We start from the raw sequence: 18,071 nt of genomic DNA on the forward strand, positions 1-18,071 counted from the left end.
TAACAAATAAATAATACTCACTAAATACTCACTAAATACACAATAAATACGCAAAAAATATGTAGAAAAAATTAAATACACAAAAAATACGCAACAAATAAGCAGTAAATACGCAGCATCCGAACCTATCACTGCGTTCGGACTGCGTACACAATAATTTCTCGTTCCCGAGAGGGATCTGCTACGTGAGAAGAAGGCATCGCCGATGCTACATCTTATGTTTCCTCACCTCGACGGCAAACAGGCGCCAATCTAGCTTTAGCAGCTTGAGCCATGCAGTAATCTAAAAGCATTCAGGCTTCGGTGGAACATGAGACAAAGTACAAATTTTTGTCTGTTGAAGAAATTATTTTCACTCTTCCCTTGCTTGACTTGCAGTTTTTTTAGAGGCACGAGTTTTGATCTGGTTACGGTTACACCTGCGATTTCAAATCTTCTTCTTTTCAATCTTCCTGCTTCGTACCTTTAAGACATAGTTTTAATTTCTCTAACTTCAACCATTTAATTACATGTTTCATTGATTTTTTATGTGTTTTGTTATTTGTTTTTGATGTAGTGCTAAATGGGTCTTGGACTCCATACTCCTTGCCATACCAGTATACAAGAGGATGTTGAGAATCAAATGTACTCATTTGGTTTTTTTTTTTTTTTTTCGAGTATCTTTTAGTTTCTGGCTCCATGACATTTTGTCTCGTTTCATATCAAAGTTGTTGGAAATACAAACCCATATTTTAAGATCAAATTCCTTTGTCACTTTACATCCATGTGCAAGAGAGTTGACTTCCCCACACCACCAAGACCTACTATAGATAGCGGAGAAATGATGAGAATTACTAATTGTGCAAAAGTCCATGGTATGCATTCCTCCCCTAATGCAATGTAGTAATAAAAAATTAACTGATTTGGCCATCCTGTGTGAGAACCGGGAGCCACATGATGGCCAGACCACCTCCTCGTGTGGGAACTTGGGGCCACAAGGTTTTTCGTTTTTTTTTTTTTTTTTAAAATCTTGTGTTTAAGTTTAATTATTGAAATTGATATTCATATTTGTTGAACTTGTGTTTTGAATGTGAAGAAATTGTATTTGTATTTTGCTAAATCAATCAAATGTGCAGAAATTAATTCTAATATTTGCTAAAATCAATGATAGATTATCATATAATTATGTAAATTTTATTAATTAATAATAATATTATTATTTATTACATCATCCAATTCAACTGATCGAATTGGTTGAACTATGAACATCTCCTTCATCTGGTTTGTTGTCTGGTCCGATTTTCACAATCTTGATTAGTATCATTATTATTATTATTATTATTAGGGAAATTTACATACCAATATATACTTATTATTTTACATATCTAACACCTCATTTTTAAATAATACACTTATACCACTCAAATCCCTATTTCACCTCAATTCTACCACTCCGTCTATCGCGCCGTCTACCGCATACATTACGACGTCTACTTCTCGCCGAAATCAGCTCTTTGCGCCAAGCATGTCCCAAACTTGTTTCCGTCATAAGTTTCCTAATCTTGGCATTCTGCTTCTCCGCAGGTTATACTTCTCACGACGTTCATAAAAGTAGCTTGTTGCCAAGTGAACATTTCCCTCCGATCTTTGCCGTATTATGCTTCAGGCATTCTGCTTCCCAGGTTCTTTTTTACTGCTTTATGCTTCTGGCGTTCCTCATTTTGTAGATTAAGCATGTTCGTTTAGCAGTAAGATTACTGTATACCTATTATTAAGGTTGCTAGTGAAGTAAGCCATGCCCGTTTGTTTTAGTTTAGAATGAGAACGTGGTTTTTTTCATCCTAAAAAAGTTTGTTTTAGTTTCACAGTAAAAGAAGTTTATTTTTCTTGTTGGTAAGCCATGCAATTGATGTTGATTATGTAATTTGTTTACTAATAACGAAGGAGGTTTAGCAGTAAAAGAAGTTTATTTTTCTTGTTGTTAAGCCATGTAATTGAAGTTGATTATGTATTTTTTCATTGATACTGCAAGCAGTTTTGCAGTAAAAGAAGTTTATCATTGTCGAAGCAGTTATTGATGTGTTCCAAGACGACTTACTTCATGAGTATTAATTGATTGATTTAAAACACCTTATAAAATTTTAAATAACATTTTCATCATTGATACTGCAGGCTTATGGTGACAATGTTGGAAATAATATATACAAAGAGAAGAAAGAGTATATTTCTGTTGTATTTAAGTATGGAGGAATATGTGTTCAAACCAATGACCAACATAGAAAGAGGTACGATGGTGGCAAACAAAGGACTGTAAAAATTGAGAAAGAACAACACACTATATTTTTGCAGTTAGAGCAGAGTTTGCCCGAATATATCCTTGGCTCAAGGGACATCCATATAATATGTATTATTACATATATGGAGCATCACCTAAAGAATACAACGATCTAAATTCTGACGTTGAGGCATCTGAGTTCATAAAAGTATCTAATGATAATTTGCATGTTGAGATAGTTATTATAGTACAAGAAGTAGAAGGACATGAATCTATGTCCAATCTAAGGGAGTTCGTAAATTCTGAACAGATGGTTAAAAGTTCTTTTGACTATAATGATTGTATTTCGAGTGTTCTAGGTTTATGTTATAAAGATATAGCTGTTGGCACATATTTTCCTGATGCAATAACTTTCAAGTATACTTTGTGATCAGTTGCCATCAAGGAGAATTTTGGTGTTAGGATTAAGGCTAGTGATAAGAAACATGTTATTGCTACATGTTCTTATCAAAGTTGTCAATGGAGAATTAGAGCTTCCCTATGTGAAGATGCTCAAACTTTTGAAGTTAGAAGAGTTGATGAAGTTCACACGTGTCCGGGCATCAACCGTACTGGGAATAAACTAGCCACATCTGTATGGGTTGCCAATGAGATTCAAGAGATGGTCAAAAGGAATCCTGACATTCCTCCAAAAGATATCAATAGCAATTTAGAGAAAGAGTATGGTCTTTCATTACCTTACATAAAGCTGTGGAGGTCGAGGGAGCAAGCTCGTGATAGTATATTTGGCTCTGTTGATGATAATTATAAATGGGTTCCCTCACTACATACTAAATTGATTGGTAGAAATCCTGGTTCACATATCACATACATGTATGACCAACATGATAATTCATTTCAGAGATTTTATGTAAGTTTTAAGGTGTGTACAGATGGATTCATGTATGGTTGCAGACCTCAAATCAGTTTGGATGCATGTCACCTCAAATCCAAGCACCTCGGAATGCTTTTATCAGCAACCTCACTTGATGGTAATAACAGTTTATTTCCTTTAGCCTTTGCTGTTGTTGAAACTGAATCTAAGCAGACATGGTTTTGGTTCCTTCATAACTTGGGAGAAAGTATTGGTACACACATAGAACCTCTTGCATTCATTTCAGATATGGAGAAGGGCTTGGGCGAGGCCATTAAAGATGTATACCCTATAGCTGAGTATAGAATTTGTATTCATCATTTATGGAAGAATATGAAAAAAAGTTTTCATTGTAAAGTTGGACATAAACTGTAAGGTTTGGTTTGGGCAGCATCTAATGCGTACACAACGACAGAGTACAATGACAAGCTCGCTAAATTAAGTGTACTATACCTGACCATCTATGTGTACCATATCTCATTACCTTACAAGTGGTCACGAAGTCTGTTTATGTATGGGATATACCATAGTACAAATACCAATAACTTTGCTGAATCATTCAATGCTTAGATAGTGGAGGCTAGAAATAAACCTGTTGTTGATTTAATTGACATGATTCGTGGTAAACTCATGGAACAAAGGGCTACACGTAAAATGACAAGTTTGACTTGGCAACGTGAAATAGTTCCTCATGCTGAAGAATACATAAGAGACATTACTACAAGAAAAGAACATTTAATAATTCGCCAATCTACTACTTTCAAGGCTGAGGTGGAATCGCTCCATTCAAGACTATTGTTGATGTTGAGAGAAGAGACTGTACATGTAAAGTATGGCAATTAACATGACTTCCTTGCATTCATGCCATTGCTTTCATTGGGATGAAGAAGCATCCACTATGGCATACATACGTTCATGATTACTACTACGTTCACCGGTAACTCTAACATTTGATTATTTCAATTTCCACATCACACTTGCTACACTAATTTCAAGTTCTTTAGATACAGGCTGGCATACGATGGAGCAATTGGCATGTTACCTGGGAAGGATCAATGGCAAGTGATTCACGATACTGTTGAGATTGGAGCGCCTAATACATCAAGACCTAGAGGAAGACCCAAAAGAAGAAGATTGCCTAATTTTTTGGAAAAAGGACAAGAAAGTACATAAATGTAGTAGGTGTAATCTTTGGGGTCATCATCGAAGTACATGTAAGAACCCATTACAGAAGAACATCAATGACACAATTATAACACAAGTAAGACAACCAAAGCGTCCAAAGTTGCAAAGTAGAAGGGCTGTAGAGGAGTTGGGAGATGAGTACGAGCATTCGAATTTTGAAGGTTTTTAAGTAAATGTTCAGGATTATTTTGGGTTTGACTTCTTTTGGGACAAATGTTTTGAGTAAGATTTTTGTGGTCTTCAAAATTAACTTATAAACCATTCTGAATTTGTATATTGAAGTTCCGTGTAAACTTTTTTTGTGTTTGTTTTTAATATGAAATAGATGCTTTTATTCCAGTTTATGCAAAACCATCTGCAGCTGTTTACACGGAAGACCATAGGTTCAGTACAGTTATGCACTTAAGCAAAATTTGCTGCTGAAATTTCATATAAAATTTGAGGCTGATGTTTAATTTAAATTTCGGTTCTTTGTATGCAGATGCAAAACCATCAATCCCAGTCGTGAAGGTTTTTAAGGATTGATTTCTATTTAAGTAAACTTGCTACACTATATCAGCAAAATTAGATGCTTTCATTCCAATGATTTATCTCTAATATCACAAACTTATAAGTACAGAGAAATTTCTGTTAAATTTCAGTTCTTTGAACCTTCTGAAAAATTGTTTCAGAAAAAATTTGCTACTGTTTAACTTAAATTTCGGTTCTTTGAAAACTGTATAATCATTGAGGATGGAAATAGCTCTTGCATTCATTTGAGGCTATTGTTTAAGTTAAATTTTCTGCTGTTTAAGTTAAATTTTGGTTATGTTATACATAGGCGATGAAAACTGTACAGGCGATGAAAATTGTATAAGCATTATACAGGCTGCTGTTTAAGTTAAATTTGCTGTTGTTGTTGTTGTTGTTGTTAAATTTCAGTTATTTGAAAACTTATAAGTACAGGGAAACAATTTGCTGCCTGAATTCATTTGAGGCTAGCTCATGTCATAGCACAACCAAATTAAAAACCAATACTTCTTTCATTCCACAAAAAACTTTGAAGATACAAAATACTAATACAAAAGGCTAGCTCAAGGATTGTAGCAGTTAAAGTTTAGAGAAAGAAGCCGTGGGAAAGTCTAGAAAGAGAAACTGTTTCTTGATTTTGATTTTTTGCTTTCGCGGGCTTTCTACGATCGGATCGACCAGGTAGTATGGTGATTCCGGACCGCCGGCAGCGGCTTGCCGGCGGTAATCCTCCTACCGAACTTCATCGTAATGTTCCTTTTAGATCTTCTGATTAGAAACCCATCAAGATTCGCAACGATTTTTTGGATAAAAAATCGACCAGAACTTCATCTAATCTGGTTATCAGGGAAGGTTATAGGCCTCATTTGAGATTAGAACCGATATTGGAAGGTAAAGGTAAATATGTTCTTAATGATCGAATTTCCGAGGAATATGTAAAACCAGTTTTTTCTGAGAAACTGGTTACAGAATCGACGTCGTCTTCAGATTTTGTTCTGAAAGTTAAGAAATTCGTTGGTATGCATGATTCGGAGATTCATAAATAAATTAATAAAAATCTTTCGGTTGATTTTGAGAAAGATGGAGATAATGTGGATGATGTCGTTAAGATGAATGCCGAACCTGTTCCTATAAATAAATTTACGTCGACCTGGCAAAAGACTCAGCATATCAAATTGAATTTTAATATAAATTCTACCCAATTATCTGAAGATGGTTTGGATGTTAAGCTTAACACAAAAAAGGAAATGGCCAACTCTCAAGTTTTGAAGAAATCACTGGTTATCAAGGTGCTGGGACAAGATGTTCCTTTCTCTATTTGTAGTCAAGAACTTTGACGGAAATGGAGCAAGTATGGCAGTTTTCATCTAACTACATTGGGATGTGACTAGATTCTGTGTTTGTTTTCTAACATGGAATCCATGGAGGAAGTATTAAGGGGGTCCTTGGTATATTGGGAACCATATTATCAGGATGGATAGATGGTCTTCATCCTTCTCCACGGAATCATTAAAATGTATTACTTCTCCGGTGTGGATTCAGTTTCCTGGTTTACCCTTAAGCTGCTGGGACGATGAAAATATTCCCATGATTGCATCTATGGTCGGATCTCCTATGATGCTTGATGGAAATTCTTTCAAGTGGGGGAAGAGGGAATATGCTCGTTGCTGTGTTCGTATTGATTTGGAAAGGAAACTCCCTAAGGGAGTGTGGATTGAAGGAATACATGGGAGAACATTTCAAAGAGTGGAATATGAGAAGCTGACATCTCTCTGTTATCACTGTGGAAGAGTTGGGCACAATAAAACTGTTTGTCCAGAAGCTGTTATAGCACCGGATAAGGAGAAGAATGTTCATGAAGCAAAGGAAGTATTGAAATAGAGTAATGATGTAAAGGATGATGGGTTAAAACAGCACAAAAGTGAAGAGTATGGCCCATGGATTCATGTTAACTTCAGAAATAAAAGATTCAGGAATGTAAGAAGGAATAATGGATCAAATGTTCAAGGTAGACAGGTTTATAAACCTGTTGAGACTGTAAAACAGACTCAAGTTGTTGTACAGCTGAGTGATCCGGTTAATTCAGAAGAAATGCAAGGCAATTTAAATATACCTGAAGAGATAACAGCTAACGCATCTCCCCAAGGAAGAGAGAGAAGCTCCACAATTCAAGGAAGGATTTGGAAAAGACTTTGAAGATTCGGGTGCTAAGGAGATGAGAAAGTAGAAGGTGGCCGGTCATCTATGGATGACCGGAACACCAACTCTATTGTATCTACCGCGAATCCAATTATGTTGGATTCAAAAGGTAGACTCTCATTCAAACACATCTCCCCTCTCAATTTTCGAGTTTTAGAATCTCCTCTTGTTATCAAAAAGGGAGGCTTGTTTGCCAAAAACAAGCTTCTATCGGATTTGAGTAAAGGGAAAGAGGTAATGTCATTTTCTAACAAGTTACAAAAATCCCCTTTATCTTGTTTTATTTATGGAGCAAATGACAAGGAAGCTTCTTCTTCAAGGAGGAGTTTTGTTGATATCTTAAAGAATGACAAGGTTATTGACAAGGATAATGTTAATATCAGTAATCCAATTACTTCTTCTAATATTGAGAATTCTAATGTGTGGATAAAAAACCACACATTAAGATTAATTGGATTAAAAATCAAGAAGAGATGGAAGATTCAAATGTTGTTAAACTAGATTTGGATAAAGAAAGATCTAATATTCAAGTTTTGAATAAATCGTTGGTTGTTAAAATTCTTGGGAAATATGTTCCTTTCTCAAAATGTGCCATTGAATTAAGAAGACAATGTGAGAAATTTGGAAAATTTCACTTAACTTTGCTCGGCCTAGATTGGCTACTTTGTTCCTTTCAATCTCATGAAGCCATGGAAGAAGTTCTTAATGGTGGTCCATGGTTTGTAGGGGGTTTTGCAGTTGGGTTAGACAAGTGGTCTCCTAACTTTTCACCTAAATCATTGGAAGGTGTTTCATCTCCGATTTGGGTTCGTCTTCCTCACTTACCCTTCACTGTTGGGATGAGTCCAATATTTCTAGAATTGTCTCTAGAATTGGGACCCCGTTACTTTTGGATGGTAACATGTTTAGGTGGGGGAGGAGCGAATTTGGTCGAGCATGCATTAGAGTTAATTTGAACTCCAAACTCCCTGCTGGTATTTGGGTAGAAGGATTGAATGGTAGATTTTTTCAAAAGTTTGAATACGAAAATCTATCATCTCTTTATTTCAAATGTGGAAGAATAGGGCATTTTGATTCTGTTTGTCCTAATGTTGAAGAAATCCCTTCCACCTCAAACCATAATGATAATCTTTATGGTCCTTGGATGCAAGTTAAGTTCAAAAAAAAAAAAGAAAAATCCTGTGAGAAACAGTTTTAAAACAAAGGTTTTTTCAAAAAAAAAAAAAAAATCTGGATCGGTTTGTACAAATGAAGATTTTGTTCTTGCTGAACAAGGAAATATTATTCAACCATTGGTAGATGGGAACAAGCTTGAAGTAGTATCCGATCCAATGAAAATTGCAGGATTCAAAAGCCAAAATCAGGAAGTTGCTGAATTCATGGAAGAAGGAGAAGTGACGGTTATCCAGAATTCAAATTTGAATTCATCCCAGCTTGATTCTCGGAATCCAGGCACTATAGCAAATTCGTTTAAAGATGTAGATGATGTGGATAATATGGTGGACGGTTTGTTAGTAGAGCCAAGTCAAATTGTAACCGAATTTGCTAAAAATCTGGACATTCAAAATTCAAAATTTGAATGTATAGAAAATGTGATAAAAGCTGATTATCCGTTATCTATAATTGCTGCTATTAAATCAGTTGATAATTTGACCAATTCAAAGGTTGTTGAACCAGCTTTCTCTCCAACAAACAAAGCTCTCAATTTTGAAATTCCATAAACTTTGGAGGCTGAAATGGAGAAGGAACAGATTTCGAATATGACTCCTTCAAAGACAGATAGGATTTTAAAAACAGATATTAATAAAATTGGTCCAAGAGATAGTTATTCAGGAACTATTTCTCCTTCTTCATCTATCAGTTTAAGAATAAAAAAAAACTGCAATTATGAAGAATAAAAGTTCCTCTACTTTGGAACTTGGCTCTTCCGGTTCAAGACACAAGTTATTCAAAGAACTTCAAGCACTAGGACCGGTGAAAGAACAAAATAGAAGAGGGAATTCTGGTTTCAGATTGAAGAACGACTTCAAAGGTTCTTCTAAAACATCTCAATAATATGATAGTTGGTTTATTCAAAGCAATCAGTATATTGAAGAAATACCAGAGGTTTGAACAGCTGTTCAAAGTTTTTTCTTTCCTTTTACTTCAGAATACATCAGTGGAAGATTAAAGAGACATCTAAAATATCTACGAATGCTACTCTTAGGTGTTTTAAGTTTGTCTTGGATTTTATGTATTTTTCTTTTGGTTTACTATCTTAGTTTTCTTTTTTTTTAGTTCAATATTTGTTTTTTAAATCTATTATACTTGCTAATGGGATCGTTACTACATCCTATTCTTTATCCGGATGGGAACTCTGGGATACTAATCAACCCTTGGGTTGTTTCAAATTTTGGTATCCCCTGCATCTCAACGGTTTCAAAATAGGAAATAGTGGGTTTCATTTCAATTATAATATGGTTTATTTAAACAAATATGCTGTTAATAAGGATCCTTTTTCTATTGATCAAGGATCTATTTGTTTTTACTTCCTAGTTTGTAATAGTTATTTTTCTCCATTTTAATGCAAATTTTGCATTCTCTCAAAAAAAAAAAAAAAAGAAAAAAAAAAGAAAAAAGAAAAAAGAAGAGATAACAGCTACCGAAGATATTCGGATTCAGGATATCCCTGTTATTTTGAATAAATTTCAAGCTTTGCACAGTAATCTGGAAGAAGGAGAAGTCATATAGATGGCTAGTACAGAACCGCTTAACAAATCCAAGAATAAGGATTCTAATGAAGCTAATATTAATCCAGAATTAGTTGTTTCTAATTCTATACAAGATAATAAAGATCAATTGTTATATGTAACAAATTCAGGTAAATTCAAACTTTCTAAAGAATTGAGATCCTTGGGACCTATGGAAGCTGATCAAAGGAAGAGGAGAGGGGAGAAGAAAAATAGCAAAATGAAAGGGGATAATTCCCCTATTGTTTCTTAATGGCTTCCATCATTTTTTGGAATTGTAGGGGGCTAGGAAGAGAGAGGGCTCCTTATATCTTAGAGAGATTGTGAAAGACAATAAGGGCTTTTTGTTGGGTTAACTGAGACGAAGATGTCTTCTCTTGATAGGAATGATATCAACCTGATTATTGGAAATGAATGGGATTATTTTCATCATTCGGCTATTGGCATTTCGGGTGGAATTTTGGTGATGTGGAAAAATAATTTAGCTTCCTTTGAAGTCATTGAACATTCTTCCCAATTGATTATGGGAACTCTCAACATCAATGCTTTGGGAAAGTGGAACATAGCGACTGTCTATGGAGGTAAGGATGCTCAAACCCGTAGAAGTCTTTGGCAAAAGCTTGAAGGTTGTATGATTGGTGATGAACCAGGAATTATAGGGGGAGATTTCAATTGCATCCTCTCTAAGAAAGATAAGAAGGGTGGGAAGATGTTCCATTTCTTTAATGGTTCTAAAGATATGAATATGTTTTTGATGAATAAGGACTTCCATGATATTGTGTTTGTGGGTCCAAGCTTTACATGGTGTAATAATAAAGAAGGAACCTCTAGAATTTGGTAGAGATTAGATAGATGTTTATTAAATTCTGCAGCTTTTCACAAAATCCCAATGGCTAAGGTTCGCCACTTATCCAGAGTTGCTTCGGATCATTCTTCTATCTCCCTCAATTTGGTAGAACCTCAAAATCAGAAATATGATTTTTTAAGATTTGAAGACACTTGAAAATCTTATCTAGCCACTTGGAACATACTTTAAAAGCATGGAGAAAATCTAATTTTGGTACTAGTGCTGAAATCCTTCAAAGAAAGTTGAGAAGAACATTAAAAGCTCTCTATTTTTGGAATAAGAACAAGTGCAAAGAACTGAATTTGTTGAAACTTGAGTTGAAGAAGGATATATTACAGCTGCAGTTTGAAGAATCCAGTGCTGGAGGTCTTACGGCTAAAAATCTGAAACTTTTGAGAAACAAAGTCCATGATCTTAATGTGACTTTGGGAAGACTATCTACTTGGTGGAATCAAAGAGCAAAAATCAGATGGAAGCAAGATGGAGATATAAATTCCACTTATTTTCATCAATATGCTTCGGCCAAGAGGAATGGGAATATGATTTGGCAAATCAAATATGAGATTGGGACTGTTGTTGAAGATTTTGAGCAAATTGAAACTATTTTTTACAAGTTTTTTCAGAAAAAGTGGACAGCAAGAGAGTGCAAGCTGACAGGATGGCCTTCATTTCCTAAAAATATGAGAATTTCTCATGAAGATGCAAACCCGTTGAATGTGGATTTCACTAAAGAAGAACTGATCAAGGCTATCTTCAATCAAGGTAACAACAAATCCCCTGGTTTATATGGCATCACAACTTCTTTTTTCAAATTTTATTGGAAGATTGTGGAGGAGGATACATGGAAGGCTATTGATAGCTTTTTTAAAACTGGTATTATGCATAATGAGTGAAAGGATACACTAATTGTTCTAATTCCAAGAATCAAAAAGCCTATTAATCCGTCTAACTATAGGCCCATAAGTTTGTGTCAAACAACTTTATAAGTTTGTGGCTACCATGATTTTAAATAGAATGAAAAATTACATTACCAAGTGTATCACTGAAGAACAAGTTGCTTTTCTTAATGGTAGATCAATGTCTGATCATTGTCTACTAGCTCATGAGGTATTCCATAAGCTTAGAGTTTCGAAAAGCAAAAAAGGTTTAATGGCGGTTAAGCTTGATATGGAGCAAGCTTATGACAGTATGAGTTGGGAGACTTTATCTCAAGTCTTAGAAATGTTTGGTATTCCAAGGAAAATGTCTATGCTTATTATGGAATGTGTTAGGAATGCTAGATTCTCCTTTATTGTTAATGGTAGAGCTTCCAAGTGGATTATTGCAGAACATGGCTTAGGCAAGGGTGCCCTCTATCGCCATATCTGTATATTATTTGCTCTCAGTTTTTTTCTTTGGCAATGGCACAAAGGGGTCAAGATTTGGGAATTCAGGTTTCACATAGAGCTCAAAAGGTTAGCCATTTGCTGTTTGCTGATGATGTATTGCTTTTATCTCAAGCTTCAAAGCATCTTGCTGTCAAGTTGAATAACATTGTGTTGGACTTCTGTTCTTGGACTAGATTAAAAGTTAATAATGCCAAATCTCAAATTTTGTTTAGCAAGGGAATGAATAGAGTGGACATCTTACAAGTGAAGAAAATTTTGAAGTTCAAAACTGTTAAAGAATTACAGTATCTTGGGGTAAAGCTGATGTTGAGAAGACCTTTGAAAGCTTATTTCAAATTTCTTCTGGATAAGGTTATGCAAAAGCTGAACACATGGGGAAGTAAGTGCCTGTCATTGGCGGGGAAGGTTACTCTTGCTAAGACTTCCCTCTTAACTCTACCGAACTTTATTTCTACACACACTTTGGTCCTAAAGAAGGTGCTTCAAGAGGTTGATAAATGTTGTAGAAAGTTTATTTGGCATAAGAGGAATGGAAAGAAGGGTATGCACTACATTGCTTGGAAAACTCTTTGTAAATCAAAAGCTCAAGGAGGTTTGAACTTTCACTTGGCGGTTAGTAGAGCTAGTCCTCTCAAAGCTAGATTGACTTGGAGGTTGATACAAAACCAGAATTCTTTACTGCATCAGGTTCTAACAGCCAAATATGGAGACAATTTGTGGAAAGCTAAGTGTAGAAATGGTAGTTCAATTCTTTGGAAGATTTTGAATGAAGGTGCTGAATACTTAAAGCCTTTATTGAAGTGGAGAGTAGTTAATGGGAGGAAAATTGATGTTCTTAATGATATTTGGTTGTTAGACAAACGATTGAATGATTGGCCAGTTACAACAGATTGTGTGGGCTTAGAAGGTTTAAATCTCAGCCATTTCATTAGTGAGAATGGCTGCTGGGATCTTGAAGAATTGCAGTTCTTTTTCCATGAAGATATCATCACTATGGTATTATAGATTCCAATTGATAGGAATGTTAATGAGGATTACTTGGAAGAGATTTGTTCTCTTTATGGCAAATCCATCACAGCCCGTGCTTATGAAGTATACAGCAATTGAAACTGTGGTGAAGGTGACCTGGGATTTTATACATGGTTGAGGAAATTAAAACTTTCAGCTCGTGTAGAGCTTTTCTGGTGGAGATTGAGTAAAGCTGCCATCCCCACTAATGAATTTTTGAAATAGGAAGCTTACAAATGATGATTTATGTGCTATGCACCTGAGTATCCACCTTTTGATGGCTGCCTGTAGAGAGAGATAAAGATGAGGAAGAAGATGTGGAAGAGGTTGGGGTAGGCTTGAGAGAGAAAGAGATAGAGAGCGAGATATTGCTGTGTGTACTTTGTTGCATTTTTATTTATAGTCTGACTGAAGACTAAAAACTTACAACTACTTGGGAGGAAACCCAACTTTAGGTTTAGTAAGTTATCTAGTGTGACTGAAGGTTATAAACTTAGCGCTTCTAGGAGGTAACCCATCTGCGTGTAATATTAGTATCAATCATGTTTATGTGTGAATGCTATGCTATTTTCAACACATGTTTTATGTGCTCTTTATCATTGATATGAAAGCATGTTATTGTAGCGTTTGTTTATTTACATATTAGCAAATTCATTTAATGCTTAAATTAGTATTGTCCTTCCATAACATTTATATTCTAATTATTTAATTAACCTTTTATGAAAATGATAATAATAATAATAAAAAAATTAGGATAATAATAAAACCATATATTCTAGTTTGAATGAACTCTATTTGTTTTTCATAGGTTGGAAAGCTAATACTTAATTCATTCAACCATTTAAGCTATTATCCTAATTTAAATTTATAAGCTATATCTTTATGAATTTAACTTCTAAAATTTATAAGATGAATAATTAGTATAAAAATTAGATATGAATAGATTTAAATTTGAAATTCTAGCTAGCTTGAAGATGGAATTAGTAATCTCATCAAGTCCATACATTAAAATTATTAAGGTTGTATGAGAATCTAAAAGCAGAATTTGATATTCAAAATCTTTAATTATGTATTCCTGAAAATAAAAGAAAAAGAAAAAGAACTACAAATTTTTCTTAAAAAGAAAAAGAAATTAAAAATATCAAAAGAAAAAGATGACTATATTTAAAAATTTGTATCAGTAAAAGCTTAAGATTTGAAATACAATCTTATATAAAAACTATAAAAGATAAGATGAGAAAGACCTAATTCAAGGGATGGTGAACTAATGAAAATATAATTTAACTACAACTATATCCGAATATTAAAACTATGTTATTCACTTTAGCATTCAAAAGTTAATGAAAAATTTATAACTAATAATTTCAAATTAAGTAACAATAAGAATAATTGATTAAGTCTAACTATTGGTTTAATTAGAATTAAAGCTTTGATGGATCTTTACTAATTATAGAGAGTGATTTTTTATCTAATAATTTAATAATTTTAGGTTATCACTTTTTATTTTAATCAAAATAAAAAACTTTTTATTTGTTTTAGTATTAGTAAGAGCTTAAGCACGGGAGGATTTGATAAGTATAAATAATGATATAATTTATGTATTTATTTGTTAGTGAAAATATATTATTTAAGTTATATTTTTGCAAGAAAATATAGGAAATTTAAATTTTCAATTATGGTACATTATCGTGATGTCGAATATAATACTATCGTGGCACCATCATTGACACCGCTAGAGTGCTTAAAACATGGATATGGCGGTGCCTAGTCTCAGTTTGATAGCATTGAAACATCAGAAGAGTCAATGTCGTAAAGCCTAAATAACTATCCCAGTATTATAGTGTTAGAAGAGTCAGCGATGTAAAGCCCAGCTTTATCTGCACAAAATTGTGGTTCCATATTCTAACATCGATAAGTCAAGGGAGTGCTATATGGACATCGTAGTGCTCAACCAATAGAAGTGCTATAATTGTAATTTCTCAGGTCATAATCTACCAGTGAAGAGATGAATTTATTCATTAAATAGTGGGTTTATGTTTATAAGCACCACATCAAAGTAAACCCTTCAACAATGTGGCGTTAGTTCATTTTATGGGTGCCACAGCGTCTCTCGAGAATCACAATGCTAGAATTCATTTTTGTATTTTCTATAAATTTTATATCTATTATGTTAGTAAAGGAGTTCAGTCACTTGTTTATTTTCAGACTTTATAGTGCTTCTCTAATTTTTCCTCAGGCATGACAAGTAAGCAAATTTAAAGAAATACTAGATACATTCCGTTAGAGTGTTTGACTTATATTTGTGGAAGCAATTCTGTTAGTTCAAGGAGTATAGAAGAGACCATTGAACAATATAGTGATATCTTTTATTCTATACTTTCTTTCCTTTGTGTAATTAATGAAAATGAATATACTTCACTTATTTTTCATGTGTGGCTAAATTTTCTAGTTCTGAATTTATGGTGTAAATAAAATATGGAGTATTAATGAATTCTATTCATTAATAATTTTATGATGTTTTCAATATTCCAGGTCTTCATTTAATACAGAAAGTGGCCATATGTATAGTTAATATCAGGTGTAATGTGGAGCCTACGAATAGAAGAGCAGGAATAGTGAGGTATGTTGGATTGGTATGATGCAAGCATAAGCATAGGCATAGTGCTTGTCAATTTATAGAGATGAATTATCATGAGGGGATTTTTAACATTATATACTTTGTTTAGTCTTATAAGATTTTCATAAGTTGATAGACTATAGGAGTTTAGAGTCGTATTGTGGTTGGAAGAGTTTAATCTATCCTTTGTTTCTTCAATCTTGAATTAGCGATTGATGATGGATATGCTTGGAATAACATCAATATAAAAGAGAATCATTTGAAAACATATTGTATTTATATTCCATCAATCCAAAGCTATTTATTTAAATAGTGTCTCAATTAATTAAGTTTGATTTTAAATCATGTGATTGAATCTCTGCCAAAACTTATTTTAATTAAGTAGGATATTTATTATAGTTGAAGTAGATAATACTAGTACTTGCAAGTAAACTTTCTTCCTCGTGGAATAGATACATTACTAAATCACTATATCACTTGATTCAACACGTATATTTATGTATATTAAGTAGGGTTTTTATAATTTTTATATAGAAAAACCTAAACATTGTTTAGGAATTGGTAGAGTTAAAAATAATTTTCATAATTCTTTAAGTTATTCTACTACCCCCATCACTACAGAGCATATTTACCCAAATCAATAAACTCTGCCTCACACTACAATATAGTTTCGCTCCCCTAAACTAATCTCAAAAAAATCTCTTACATTTTTTGATGTGTAGAAGGTGGTACGAACCAGACTTTAAGCACATTAGAGGACTTCTCCCAACTACTTAGAGATTTTAATCTTCCTTGAATTAAATTTATCCTACTATTGGTCCGTCTTCCTTGAAATTTCTCTTCCTATTGGTCCTCCCACTAGCTCTTGTCCTCACTATTTATTAAAAAGAATGCTAATGGTATTTTCCTCTCTCGAGGATATTCCATACCATTAAATATCTTCTCTTGTCTCCTTAACCAATTATCATCTACCCTTGGCTCGATAGAACCATCAATCATTGAATGCTTTAATCTCAAAATCATATGCATATCTATCTATATCATCATATCAAATAGTAGGAACTCTACCATATGCTTTACCCATCATTTGTCCTATCAAATTAGCAAACTATGAAACTATATTAGAACTCACTGCCATACTAAATACATGAGCTACCTAATTGACACTCTACCCATCTGTCATATCTTGGTCAAGTGGATGCATCATATAGAATATGTATTTAAATGTACATGCACATGAAAATAAATAGAAATGAGCACCCAGACAGACTCAAAACTACCCCACTTGACTTACAAATCAATTCCCATTACTTTATTTTTTGATCCATTTCCAAAATTATAGCTTTATTGATACAAGAAAGCTTGTCACAACCCAAAGCTAATAGGATTGGTCCTATCCTATTGATCTATGACAGGTAAATCCCAATATATACTTTCAAAAATCTTTTTTGATTTTAAACAAACAACATACTAGAAAGCTACTAAAATATCAAGAGCACTAAAATTAAACTCATCTGCAAATTTTTTCCATTTCATCAAAATGTATCTATTGGATCTACGTTATATAACATAGAGCAAAAAAAAAAAAAAAAAAAAAAAACACCTAATTTAGCCATGATTATAAAAAATCAAAATAGAAAAATAACAATACATACTTAGATCAAATCTTAAATTGCTAAGTAAAAGAATCATTGCCTTTCCTAGATCCTGAAAAATAGAATGCAAAACTACAGCAAGCTAAACCAGCTTAACAGGCCACAAACACTAATCTAAATTTCTAAATTATTTCTTTTATTAAAAATTTTCATGATATTTAATTGCAATTAAATGTAGTATCATAAATCATTATGTTGAGCAAACTAATATGAGCATAATAATTTCCCAAAAAATTTAAATAATATTAATCAGCAACAAATTAATTTGAAATTCATATTACAAAATAGTTCATATCAAAAATTTCTCTGGTCCCAAATATGAACTCATAGGATTTTGGCCCCTTATGGCTCTTAACAAAATTTTTCTCTTTAATAGAATCTCAAAGGTTTCTGACCCTTGTGACTCACAACAAATATTTTTTTTAGATTCAGATTCTAGATGACAAATAAAATCACAAATGATTCTGACTCCTATCTCCCAACAGACATTTTTTGTATTAAAATTATTCATTATCACTTAATTCATAAACACATAAACACATATTTCATCATATTTTATCAATTCAAGCATAATTAGGAAAATATTATAATACATAGTTTTCTATAACGGTAGGCAACAAAAAATCCTACTAAGTAAAAATGCACAATTTAAAAAAATAACCAAATTACCAGAGATTATTTAAAACATCATTTTATTACTTTATTAATACTACAACATTATTTTTCAAAGTCATGATTATTTTCTATTCAGTAAAAATTGCCCAAT

General features: G+C 33.3%; 1 protein-coding gene and 1 long non-coding RNA gene across 2 annotated transcripts; both read left to right on the forward strand.

Annotated features, from left to right (window-relative positions):
* Positions 1-188: 188 nt before the first annotated feature.
* LOC114580426 lies at positions 189-5,124 on the forward strand. The gene is made up of 2 exons (XR_003701817.1): positions 189-320; positions 4,834-5,124. It is a non-coding gene; the product is annotated as an uncharacterized LOC114580426 (long non-coding RNA).
* A 5,033-nt stretch (positions 5,125-10,157) lies between these two features.
* Positions 10,158-11,530, forward strand: LOC110094171. The gene is made up of 2 exons (XM_028697903.1): positions 10,158-10,570; positions 10,807-11,530. The coding sequence occupies exons 1-2, from the start codon at positions 10,158-10,160 to the stop codon at positions 11,528-11,530; spliced, it is 1,137 nt and encodes a 378-aa protein (XP_028553736.1).
* The last annotated feature ends 6,541 nt before the right edge of the window (positions 11,531-18,071 follow it).

This window comes from Dendrobium catenatum, unplaced genomic scaffold, assembly GCF_001605985.2.
Source record: "Dendrobium catenatum unplaced genomic scaffold, ASM160598v2 fragScaff_scaffold_118, whole genome shotgun sequence".
NCBI lineage: Eukaryota > Viridiplantae > Streptophyta > Magnoliopsida > Asparagales > Orchidaceae > Dendrobium > Dendrobium catenatum.

Coding starts and splice junctions, on each gene's coding strand:
- LOC110094171 (XM_028697903.1), top strand. CDS start 10,158: ATGTCTTCTCTTGATAGGAATGATATCAACCTGATTATTGGAAATGAA. Junction 10,571..10,806: donor AAGGACTTCCATGATATTGT/GTTTGTGGGTCC, acceptor AATCTTATCTAG/CCACTTGGAACATACTTTAA.